Source organism: Mytilus galloprovincialis, chromosome 11, assembly GCF_965363235.1.
Source record: "Mytilus galloprovincialis chromosome 11, xbMytGall1.hap1.1, whole genome shotgun sequence".
Classification (NCBI taxonomy): domain Eukaryota; kingdom Metazoa; phylum Mollusca; class Bivalvia; order Mytilida; family Mytilidae; genus Mytilus; species Mytilus galloprovincialis.
In genome coordinates, this window is record NC_134848.1 from 48,846,161 (window position 1) to 48,860,177 (window position 14,017).

Genomic DNA, 14,017 nt, shown 5'->3' on the forward strand with positions numbered 1-14,017 from the left:
AATATGTAAAGACACAAATGTTTGATTTGAAAAAAAATATACAACAATGATAGATGGATGTATATCATTTAAAACAATGATGTTATGATAAATAGATGTAAGAATATGTTGTATGAGTGCCAATTAGACAACTCTCCATCCAAGTCATAATTTGTAAAGGTAGACCATTATCGGTCAAAGTAAGGTCCTCAACACGGAGCCTTGGCTCACATCGAACAGCAAGCTATAAAGGGCCTAAAATGACTAATGTAAATCCATTCAAAACACCAACAGTCTAATCTATATAAAAAAACTTTTATGAACCATATGAAAAAACGACAAACACTGCACACCAGGTTCCTGACAAAGGACATGAGCAAACAAATGCAGTGGGTTTAAACATTTTAATATGTATCAAAATTCACCTTTATCTGAAATAATAGTGTAACATCACAACATAGAAAGACACACGATAAAATATCAAGATAAGTTTTTTTTGTTGTTAAAAGATTGTATAGCTTGTCAGTATAACCATTTTCTAGTAATCATGTATACCAAATACATACCAGGTCGATATGGCGGTGGATCAACAGCTGTAAGGGAAATAAAAGTAATATTAAATAGCATTTAATGTACAACTTATACTGTGGATTCATTTGTTTTCGTGGGTACCAATTTTCGTGGGTAAAGGAAATCTTACGTGTTCGTGAATATTTATTTTCGTGGTTTTGCCCAAGGCTACATACAAGCCTATAGAAAATGTGTTATACGTTGAACATTTAATTTCGTTGTTCATCTGTATTCACGAAATCCACGAAAATATGTATTCAACGAATAATAGGGTATCCACAGTAATATATAAATATGACAATGTATTTAACCTTGTAAACTAGTAATAAGCGAAAATAAAAGGCGACATATACCAAAGGGATAGTGAAACTTATCAAACGAAAACGAGTTGATAGTGCCTTAGCAACAAAACGAAAACCGTCCAAAACGTTCTGCGAACACAAATCACAGAAACTTAACATCACGAACCTCACCAAAAAAGGTCCATTTTAATGTGCAATTATACTGTACTATTTGTGTATGTGAGTGTCATGCTGTCCATCAAACCTGATGCATTTTCATTTTCTATTCATATAGATGCTAAATATTTTTTGATCAGCTAATTGTATAAAAAAAAAGAAAAAAAAAAAGAATGGTATGATAAGTCAATTTTTGTTGATTGAATATCTTTTCAATATAACCATATTATCTAATAATTTAATCTCGAATGTAACGCCTCTTCTGATAGGCTGACGTCGTTTTGTTTATCAGCTCATAAACCTAATTTTGTTATTTTGACGTCATCAACGTTTTTTCAACATTTACTCCAGTTTAAAATGGAATTAAGAATCTAATTATAAGAAATGACTGTGATATTTTCCCTGTCGATTCGAAATACGCGGGTTATTCAGTGTGCACCACATTTTTGATGTTATTTCTCCATAGACAAAAACAATATACAGTTATTCCTTAAGTAAACATATATAGCACATACATACCAGGTTGGTATGGCGGTGGCTCAACAGCAACAGCTGTAAGAAAAATGATAATAATCATATAATTATTCGAAGAATTCAAAAAGTATTCAACGAGTGACCGGACAACACATTCGTTCACGAATGAGCGTAATGCATAAGTTAATTAGCCAATGAAACGACTTCCATCCAAGTCACAATTTGTTTAAACGAACCGTTACAAGTCACAAAGAACGTTCTTTAACACGGAGCGTTGACACACACCGAACGGCTTAGTAAAAGGGCACAAAAAATTATATTAGTGTAAAATTATTAAAACAGGAAAAACAACGGCCAAATCTATATAAAAAACTAGAAAAGAGAAAACTTATGAACCACAACAAAAAACGATAACCACTGAACAATAGGTTCTAACTTAGGACAGTTGCAAGCAAATGCAGTGGGTTTATCCGTTTTAATTAGTACCAACCTATACCCTTACCTCAATCAAAAGTGTAACACCACGACATAGAAAGACACACCATAAAATATCAATTAAAATGGCTTAACTCAAATGTTTTAAAAATGATTTGGTAAATCCAGTTTATGTTATTAGACTCTTTGCATTATAAGACCAATCGAGTTATTAAATCAATACATACCTGGTGGGTCATATGGAACTGGTACTGTAAGGATAATAATAATCAAAATCAAATTCATAATCATAATCATGATAATAATTATCAAAATCAAAATAATAAACATAATCATGATAATTATAAAAATTAATAAAATCAATAATAATTGTTATCAAAACATTGAAAATATCAACTATCCTTTAGCGTATAAATGCATATGTATATTTATTTATTTAACCTTGTTAAAGAGAGGCGCAGGAAAAAATTTGAATGTAAGGTACTTTTTTATTTGAATTTAAGGCAGTAAGCTACTTTTTTTATTTGAAGTTAAGGATGTAAGCTACTTTTTTATTTGAAGTTAAGGATGTAAGCTACTTTTTTATTTGAATTTAAGGATGTAAGCTACTCTTTTATTTCAATTCAAGGATGTAAGCTACTGTTTTATATGAATTTAAGGATGAAAGGTATTCTTTTATTGTTAACGTTTTGTCATATACTGTGGATTCATTTATTTTCATGGGTATCAATTTTCATGAATTGCTGAAAACTTGCATATTCGTGGATATTTGATTTCGTGGTTTTGCCATTTCTGTATACATAGCCTATTGAAAATATGATATTCGTTGAACATTTGAATTCGTGGTTCACTTGTACCCACGAAACCCACGAAAATTGGTATCCAGCGAATTATAATGAATCCACAGTACTCGGGATCCTCTGGATTTACCGGTATGGTGCCATTTACAAATTTATTTCACTGACCCTTTCTTATTTTTTTCATTATATTTTAGTATATAAAGTAATGTTTGAAAACTTTAGACAATCAAGGGGTTTTCATTTTGAAAGACAAAAATGTTAACAATAAACGAAAGAGTAAACTAGAGAGAATAATATCATACCGATCGGCATATATAAAACCTATCTTATCTATAACAATTACAAAGTACAAATCCCTTTATTTTTATTTTTTTTTTGTGTACTTTGATATTTATTGTATCAATCATGCGTCTTTTTAAAAGTTTGTTATTCCTTAACAGAGTATCAAACACACTTAATATCTTCATTTTAATGTTAAAATAAGTCACGCATAAATCCACCACCGATACCATGATTAAACTTTGTACGCCAGACGTAATTTTGTCTTTAAAAAAAATCACCAGAGATGCTTATGTGTACTTTTGTTTTTATTTTTTTATCCATGGCGTTGTCAGTTTATTTTCGATTAATAAGTTCGAATGTATCTGTTATCTTTAGCATCACCTATAGGTGAATGTCATGCTGTCTGTCGAGGCCCCTAAATTGTAACTTTACTATACTTATTCGCATTCATATTATCGTAGGTGTCGAATATGCTTTGAACACTAGGTAAATTAGAAAATGTTGGATTCGAAAAAATATGTTCATTTTTTTTACATAAATAAGGCCGTTAGTTTTCTTGTTTGAATTGTTTTACATTGTCTTATCAGGGCCTTTTATAGCTAACTATGCGGTATTTGCTTTGCTTATTGTTGAAGGCCGTACGGTGACCTATAGTTGTAAATGTCTGTGTCATTTTGGTCTTTAGTGGATAGTTGCCTCATTGGCAATCATACCACATCTTCTTTTTTATATTTGAATGAACTGTGGATATATTAAATATATGCCGCAGTTTTAGAAATATTAAGATATTGTGGTGAAAATTAATAATCAATCGTTTCAAAAGCAGTTGACTAATTCATATATATAAAATTTTAGTTCAATTCTTGTGTCTAGATTCTTAGCAGCTTTTACCCACATCCAGTTATCAAGACAATTACATACCTGGTTTATATGGCATTACACCATCTGTAAAAATAAAAAAAATAATAATTATAAATATTTCATAAAGATAAGTATATACATTTTCTTAACATTTAAAGAAAGAGGTGGAAGAACCCACAGGTACATGTTATAATCAAACACGAAAGCAAACTGATAACGCTATGGCAAAAATTGAAATAAGATAACCAAAAGAAAAAGTCTACAAAAGCAACAAAGAAAGGTAAATGTTGAACAAAACGAACTCCGGTTAAAACTGATGTTTCGTTAGACCGATAAGCAGATACTGTACCGCATACAACTACGAACATAAATTTCCAAGAAAGTCCATAAGTTTACTATCAAAATCACAAGAACTGAAAAAGAAACTTGATAAAAACGTGATAAAACAAAAACTTTATATACATTGCATGAGTACCGAGCACTTTTCTGGAATAATACATATATTTGAAATCAAAAGTGATTACAAGGAACGCAACAGTTGAACAGCTACATGACTAAAAGGGACCTTAAAAATAGTCAAATCCATTTGAGATCAAAATAATGTGATTGATATAAAGCGTTAGTTTATGTAATTTCTAAATTTTAAAAATTCTGATAGACACCGTTTGTTCTTATCATTGCATCGCACATTATGGGTATTCAACTACATGTAGTAATGTTTTTGTATAATCTAAACTTATTTTACCCTTCAAATTATTGTAAGATGAGCAGTACCAATTTCAGACAATTTGCTTTATAATCTGTCAGAACTTGTATATACAACTGACTCACTTCCATTCTTGGCAACGTATTGCATTCAATGCAGATGTTGACATAAATCCGTAAACCCATGAAAGCCGATTGGTTGTATTCACCACTTTTTAAACTGCATGTTTCTATGTCGCAAAAACTGTCGAATTGGATGTTCGACGTGTTTATATTAGAGTTTTCATTTAGAATTGTTTATGTCTACATTACGATTTAATTACTGGTTAATTTATTACAGCTAACCACGCATACCCCGATAATTGTGATGGCGTATGGACAATTTTCTCTAATGTTCCCGAATTAAAGTCCAAAATGTACAAACCTATACTAGAATGGAGCAATAACTACTTCCCCTCCGTAATAAAATGTTAAATGATAATAATCTTTATTTGTCATATAAGTAACATTATACTTGTGACATAAACAAAAGTAACAACAACAATAAAATAACTGAGTTGAACACACACATATCTTTATATATATACAAGTAAAACTAACTAAGAGTCCCCTGTCCTCAGCTCTAAAGACTGTTTTATAAAGGAACCTGTTTTTTTTCACTTGGTTTATATTAGAAGGATTTATTATAACGTATGACTACTAATAACAGTACTACCAAAAGCCTAGGAAAATTCAAGACGACAATGTCTATTCAAAGAGCAAAATCAAAAGCTCATACACACCAAACGAATAGATAGTAACTGTCATATTCCTGAATTAAAAAGTTTCCACGGAGATGACTTACAGGTCGTACATGTTATTTTGTCTCCTATCGATCTAAAATCGGGAATTTTGTCTGGTGACCACGAAGAGTAGGCTGATCAAGCTGCACATGCAACTATAAACATACCATTCCAAGAAAGTGCACATGTTTTATGGTAAAACTTAGCCATGTAAGCAAGATGAATAAAGTATGTTCAACATTTTTGAAAAAAAAATATATATCATGACTTCGATATTGTGTTCATCAATTTAAAATCATGCTGTCTGTTTTTATCAAACATTGTTTAAGTACTTGAATTTTTCTACAATGAAATAATTCAGTGAGAAGCTGTAAACGATAAAAGCTTCCATGGTGTATCCATACGACTTACAAATATTAACATCTCCAGGACAAGGAATATGATTTACTAAATAAAAACTGAAAACCACATTTTATAAATGTCATGCCTCCTAAGCGCTTTTTCTGTAATTAACTTTATCAGGGAAGTTGAAAGCAACGTTTTGAAATTCAAGGATGAATAAGAACAAAAACAACTGAATAGCCAGAAGGAGTTGAAACCTTTTGTATTTTTATAAATTAAAGTTTGGAAATATATATTTTTAGAAAGGTTAAGCATGCCAATATTGAATTGACTAGTGTGCATTTGTAAACACAAAAAAAAAAGGAAAATTATTTGCAATAACGTGCATATACATTAACATGTATAAATCATGATTTTGTGTTCATGCATGTTGACCCTTATTGTGTACTGATATCTGGAATTTCATTTCTGTGTAACAAGATCGTCTCCACACGAGGAGATAATTTTGAAAATAGACTTAACTGTTTCTATATCATTTTGTAAAACATAACGTACACATGTGTGTTCATTGTGGTAAGGTGAGGGAAATGTTTTTAAAACTATATTTTTTAAAACTACATCCAAAGTAAATATCAATGTTTTATTTTTATCAATTAAAAGTAAGAATCACAACACTGTTTTGTTTTCAAAAACGACTTTTGTTCAATTTGATTGTAACACTGTGATTAACCATAACTGTAGGTTTAATTAAATAAATCAATATTTCAACTATTTAAAGAAAAACCTCAACAATTATGTCCGGATTGTAATTGTGTTCGCCAGTAGCGCTTTTATCTACGATACTGGAATAAAAATATGTAAAAGACCACAAATTAAGAAATAAGAAGAAAAGCATTGAGGATCACAATTCAGAAAGAGTTTTTTTTATATGCAGATAAGTCAACTTTTCCTTTGATATATTAAAACATTTTCATAGTTTTTTCCATTGTTTCCAATCATGTTTTATTTAGACATTTTTTTTCTAGAGACTGCATCATATTTTTCTTCTTTGTTCTGGTTAGAATGGGAATATTTGTTATTAAAAATCTTAACAATACACATACGAATGTCATATAAACATTTATAAACGTGTTTTGTTTTTTAATCACTAATATCATAACATGTATAAATATTGTATGAACTTGTAATGATTTTGCCAATTCTGAATCCTCTATTGTAAACGGAAGAAGCTATTCTTATTTATTCCCCTTTTTATTTATAAAAACAATTGGTGCGGTCAATCTCATTAAATATGCATTTCCAATCTGTAATGTTTTAAATAAGCAATACCCGGTATATACAACTGGTCCAACAACTTATACATGATAACATATTGAGTTTAGTTTAGATTTTCATTAAAATCAATGAACAACCCACTCAATAAAGCCGAGAAGTTATTTTACATCACAAGTACATCTCATTCACTTAGGCTGATGTGTTGTTTTCGCCACCTTTTACACTAAACATATTTTTACCTAGAAAGCTGACGAAGCAATTTTTCCTAGTGCTAAGGTAAAAATCGTCATTTAGAACTGTTTATATGTCACCATCCAGATCTAGTTCATGGATACGGAATATTTGCGTAAAAGTTACCAAGCATGCTTTAAGTGTCGTCCTGATTTATAGACAAGTCCAGGCAATGTCTTGTCCATTCAGTTGCATTCAATACAGAAAATGTACAAACATAGGGAAATTACTGATTCTCTCCCAAAATTAATGTTCATGGATTTTGTTTACATGTAGTATTCTGATTTCTCGCAACACAGAAGTACGTAATGTAGAATGCAGTGTGTTATCTCAGGCGACCAAAAAATCAAGGCAAACATTAGAAAATGGCGAAATGAGAAACAGTTCTGCAACCGCTATTTAGAAAAATAAAGATTGGAAAAAAAATGATACAGTCCAACTTTAAAGATTTTTTGACTCCTTTATATGTATTTAAATGTAGTCTGAATTGTAATATCTCAAAGTCTATTTAGGATTTTCTCCACGTTGATGATCAGGGGCAATAAAATGTACAACTGTGCATCAAAATTTAAAGATAAATCGGGGAGCCAACTTCTATATTTATAACAAGTTGATAGGACGTTTTTCCTGAAAAGGTTACATTTTCCAGCTTGAAAATAAGTGAATACTGGGGAAAACTATAAACAATGTATGATTAGCTCTATAACGTTGACATTACTTGTCATATGGACAGCCCTGTAGTTTATTCATATCCAAAGGTCTCTTCGTAAGTTAAACAAGGACTATGAGCCTAAATATCAGAAAAGGGTTACATTTCACCTTCTCAATATATTAAAAAATTAAAGGTGTGATTTTTAAAATTTTGTAACAGAACCCAAGGGGCACTCTCTATCAATTAAGTGTTGAATTCCCCCCCCCCCCTCCCACCTCAAGAAGTAGCACAAGACAAATGTAGGACTTGATAATATCTTTTTAAGCATGTATGTACGTTTATATTGTGTAACTGTTTATACTAGTACATGTGTTTGTTTGTGTCAATGTTCATTTAGACCTTACATTTGGAATTTCTTTGTCTGGATACCTAATATTTTGTTTATCTGCCTCAGTCACGAGCGGGAATAATCTCTTCATTCTTTTCATAATCTATATGCTTGTACTTCTGGTGTATGGTTAACAAACACTAAACATTACAGCATATTTTTAAAGCATCAACGCATTTTCTTTTACCTGTTTGATGGTGTTGTTTTAATAATCATTAAAACATGTTGGTACCATGGTACTTATAGGGCCATTATGAATTCTTTATTCGAAATCCAAGTATCAAATCCTTTATTTCCTTATTTTCATTTTAATTATAACATGTATAAAACAAGCGCTAACAGTCAGGAAAAAAATGCTATTTTTTTTTTATTATTATCTTTTTTCTTATTATTATCATAATTTCTGAATTGGCAATGTATAAATCTGCGAGATAAACATTATTTAGTAACAAATCAAATATGTTGCGTTCATGTAGACTTTCATTAAAAACAAACAACTCACTTTAAGTGAGATGTTGTTTCCATCACCTTACTACCCACTCACTACAGTTGAGATGTTGCTTGCGTCACTCTTTTCCGCCAAAATGTGTCTATATTAGGAAAGCTGATGAAGCACTTTAAAGTTACATGTATTCTTTTTGGTGAAATTAAAATCCTAATTTAGAGTTGTTTATTTGTCAAAATCCAGAACTAGTTTATGGATACTGAATATATATAATAAAGGTGACAGCAAATGGCTTCAAGTGTTGTGCTTGTTTATGTATAACTCAGTTACACTAATTAGAGAAAATGTACACAGATGTACTGGGATAGGGCAATAACTATTCTCTCCCAAAATGAATTTCCACTGATTTTATTTACTTGTGGTACATTGTCATTCTGGCTTCTTGCAACAAAGAAGTACGTAATGTATATTGCAACACATTGACAAAAGAGACAAATGTATTTTGCGAAATGACAAACAGCTGTCTACAAAACGCTATTTAGAAAAATAAAGGCTAAACAACTAAGCAACACGAGTCATGTTACACGCGGCCGATATGCTTGAGCTTTTTGCATCAACAGAGTAAATACTGATTCAATCCGACATCAAAACGTTTGACTACATTATAATTAATGGGTTTGTGTTGCTACAAATTCAGTTTAATTCGCACTATTATATAATAGACTATTTATATTTTTCCAAAGATTACAATGGGGCTCAACTTTTTAAAATAAATGCTACATTTTTCTGAAGAATTTTTGTTAATACATTGTGCAGTAAGACAAAATGTAATTGTGTTTCACATGCTTGCAGTAAGAGATTGTATGAACTTGACTTATATACACTTATTACTGATCTCAATTGTTATCTCCCCTACTCTTCGTAAATCTCCATAAGTTAACCGTTCAACGATTTTATTATTTGTCAGGAAAAATTGTTTAAAACACCATGCGCTGATGCCATTGTCCCCATCTGTGATCTGTAATACAGGTTACTTATGGACAATCATTCGGGTTAAATTGTCATCATTCAGTCGGAAAATAAACGCTAAGCAATTTTACAGTTGGAAAGAGAGGTAAACAATATGATTAATGTGAAATAAACTGTTTTATATTAAATAAATATTTCTGTATTACCCTTTGATCGCAAGTTAATCAACTAGCTAATGTTTTGAACATTTGAAAAATGTCGATAAGCGGTGATTACACGTTTAAGAAATAATGCATGCATATGTTAATATATAAGCACGTTGTTTTTGTAGATATAATAAGTTCTTGTATAGTAGTAATGATATTTGTCATAGATACTTTTGAATTATCATATTTTCATCATTATGCAAAAATTTTCATTTTTTTATTATACACATGTTTTCATATCTAACAAACCGTAGTAGAATCGAATGATCGTAAATCCTTTATACATTAAAAACAAATCAGTCGTTAAGAAATCCGTTTTTATCTAATTTACCTGATGCAACATCATAATATTTTGATTGTTAATATAAAACTGAATTTTTAGGTGAATATTTGATTTCTTATTAATAAACACATTTTATGAAAAGTATATATGGTATTTACATTACAATTGTATATCACAACTCGAATATATTCAGATTGTTGAATGTAGCGTATAATCAACAAACTATTTGTTTCCGGATTTTGTTCAACAATATTAAACATGAATAGCAACACATGGTATATTAGATCTGTAAAATTATTGTTCATGTTGCGTGTTGTAATGAAACAATACGGATACCGTTTTCGATAAAAAAAAAAATTGAATAAAAAAGTCTTGTGTTGTATCAATGATTATTAATGGCCCATTTCTTCTAACAATATTTATCCAAAAAATATGATTATACCACATCTCAGAGTCTTGCTTTATTCAACGTTTACTTTTCGAAAAACTAAGGATTTTTTTTTATTCCAGGCATAGATTACCTTAGCCGTATTTGGCACAACTTTTTGGAATTTTGGATCCTCAATGCTCTTCAACTTTGTACATGTTTGGCTTTATCAATATTTCGATTTGAGCGTCACTGATGAGTCTTATGTAGACGAAACGAGCGTCTGGCGTACTAAATTATAATCCTGGTACTTTTGATAACTATTATTTATTAAAACGACATAAATGAAATTGATAGATTTTGACATTGAATAAATTTTATAATTCAGAAACCGATAAAAATGGAAACTGTTACAAGGATTATAAAATTTTGTTTAGTATTTAATTCCTCCTATCGTCTAAATGATAAAATCATATTGATATATTGGATAACCAAAAGACAAAAATGCGTTATTTTTATGTATTCCCGCAAAAACAACACTGAAATAAATTCAAATATTTAAATTCATCCTTTCATCCACCTATTGCATTTAATTGTATTGCTTTGTTTTAATTAATCTCGGTGGCAAAATGGTCTAGGTAGTTCATATATTGTATAATTGTCAATACTGAGGTTGTCAGTTCATATCCCGCACGTTGCAGATGCATTCGACATCAATATTAATTAACTAGGATTGTCATGCCGAAGTTCGGTGGTGCTTTCTGTGCACTCATGCTTACTCAATCAATAAAAACTTAACGATATTGTCCATTTAGACGAGGAGTTGGATGTTTAAGGGTTTTGTATTTCATTGTGTACTGTCCAATACACTTGATAAACGCTGATATTTACACAAGAGAGCAAACTTACTTGAAACAGTAACTGCAACTTGCAAACATTTCGAGTACTCGCATGAAATAATTATAAATATCATAAAACATAACATTTCCAATCATCAGTAATTTATGGTATGCATTTCGTCCTGCATACGTGTGTGTGTTGCTTCAAAGTTCTTGAATGTTGTACAAAACTTCCAAAAAAAATCAAAATTTTAGAACCACTCGTAAATATTTAGATGTTAGCCAAGTTTTACCCACAATATTAGTATTTTATAGAGATGGAATTGTGTGAAAAATATATTTTTGGAAGGTACATGGCTGATTTCTGTTTTGATCATGACCTTTTGGGTAGTTGTTAAATGCCCGTTAAGATCCGATATGTCAATTTCAAGATGTTCAGGAGGTCATTACTAATTTAGTGATACTGATACAGTAAAGTATCAAGATTATTCAAAATGCTCATTAATCAATTAAATGAATTTAATTTTGAAAGGCTTAAATAATGAACTATCTGTGCAATTTAAGAGGCCTGATAATGTATCTTATTACACCTCCTTATGTAAAAAAAAAAAGAAAAAGGAAATAATGGCAACAGTAGTATACCGATGTTCGAAATTCATTAATCGATTGAGAAAAAAAAACAAATCCGGGTTACAAACTAAAACTGAGGGAAACGCATCAAATATAAGAGAGAACTACGACACAACAGAAACACAACATTAAAATGTAACACACACAGAAACGAAAGAAAAGACTCAATTGAAAACTTTGAAATCAATAATCGAAAGAAATACGTATAATGCGTTAAAAAATACAAAAATAAAATAAAGAATCACAGTAAATTATTCAACTATTCAATAAGATGTAAGATGTTAGTCGCTCCTGTGTTACTTATTCACATACTCTAAATATGTTAAGCCTCCGAAACTGACGCTGATTGTACTCGCCTTAATTCTGCTTCTGTGGCTTTCTTAGTAGAGGATATAAAATAAAACAATGATATTAAATAAATTCTTCAAACAACTTTTCAAATGTATCCATCTTCTGAATTCAGAACTCTTCAGAAGGAAAATTAAAATTGATAATGGAAATGTTGAATGTGTCAAAGAGACAACCCGACCAAAGAGCAGAAAACAGCAACAGGCCACCAATTGGTCTTCAACACAGCGAGAAAATTCCTCACCCGTAGGCAGGCTTTAATACAGAAAGTTGAAATGTGATCAGAAAGTTGAATTTCGCTATATAGAAAGTTGAAATGCGCAATACATAAAGTTTTAATGCGCTATATAGAAGGTTGAAATACCCTAAAAAGAAAGTTTGCATTCGCTGTACAGAAAGTATTAACGCGCTGTACAGAAACCTTTGATTCGCTCTACAGAAAGTTGTAATGCGCTTTACAGAATATTTGAATGCGCTATACAGAAAATTTGAATGCGCTGCATTGAAAGTTTAAACGCGCTGTACAGAAGTCGTTATGCGCTTTACATAAAGCCTTGATGCGTTGTATAGAAAGTTTTAATGCGCTTTACATAAAGCCTTGATGCGTTGTATAGAAAGTTTTAATGCGCTTTACAGAATGTTTTAATGTGCTATACAGAAAATTTAAATGCGCTGTATAGAAAGTTTTACCGCGCAGTACAGAAAGTTTTAATGCGCTGTTTAGAAATATTGAATGCTGTCATTGGAGATCGGTAGCGTAATTTACAACAAAAGCCACACATAAATAAACCTTATGGCTCAAGATTGTCTGTACTCAATGATTTTTAATCTTGAATTCATTTGCCAAAAAAAAATTGTTGATTTTTTTAATTTTTTAATTGTCAGAATAATTATAGTAGCATAACGGTAGAAAAAAACTAAAATGTATAAACTGAAATAGTGGAATATATTTTATTGATATAACTTACGATGTCCCATAGAGCTTGCATAATAAACAAAACACAAAACAAAAAATCCCGTCGTCACAATCCTGCCCATGGTCGAAGTCAGATGGTTTCCAGCAGAAGAATAGTTAAAATGAGTCGGTTAAATAGTATTGCCTTGCCCCTTTTACAGATAACGTCACGTGATTTGTAATATCTTATTATAGAGGATCAGGTAACAGTTGTTGTCATAATAAGGATTGTGTTTTGTAATATTTATTAAATATGTAAACACGAGTTTTGCATGTTTTATTTGCTGTCCCTGATCATCTACAGTAAAACCTGTCATTATACAAAATTTCTTATTTACCGTTCTAAGAAAAAATAACGGCCAACTTTCTGAAATCTACAATCTGTGTTCTGATTTCAAATAATACAGTAACTAACTTTCTTATTTCAATTTGAAATGAAAATCAAACTGGACTACTATAAGAAGGAATGCACTTTTACGCAAGTGAGACTTTTATCAGGTTTTACTGTAAAATGTCTTCATTAGAGCAACCGAGGCATCTGTGTTCAGTCAGTAGAAAAGAATATTAAATTCGCAAATTAAAATATTATTATTTTGTTTGATATTAAAACGCAGTAGGCTGTGTGATTAACATAACACATTCATTATGTACAGAATTTATATAAACAAATTTATAATGTCCGGAACATACATTCTTTATTGCACTCAAACCTTCCACATATTGAAGGTCATGGGAGGTCAT

General features: G+C 30.7%; 1 protein-coding gene across 1 annotated transcript in view; it reads right to left on the minus strand.

Moving 5' to 3' along the window:
- LOC143050783 (uncharacterized) overlaps positions 1–13,410 on the minus strand; it is a 35,740-nt gene extending 22,330 nt beyond the window's left edge. Inside the window, exons 1-5 of the mRNA XM_076223899.1 lie at positions 13,290–13,410; positions 3,920–3,943; positions 2,144–2,167; positions 1,527–1,559; positions 546–572 (exon numbers count right to left, since the gene is read on the minus strand). Of these exons, the coding sequence (XP_076080014.1) occupies positions 546–572; positions 1,527–1,559; positions 2,144–2,167; positions 3,920–3,943; positions 13,290–13,359 (178 nt within the window). The 5' untranslated portion in view covers positions 13,360–13,410. The remainder of the gene's footprint in view (positions 1–545; positions 573–1,526; positions 1,560–2,143; positions 2,168–3,919; positions 3,944–13,289) is intronic.
- Positions 13,411–14,017: the final 607 nt, after the last annotated feature.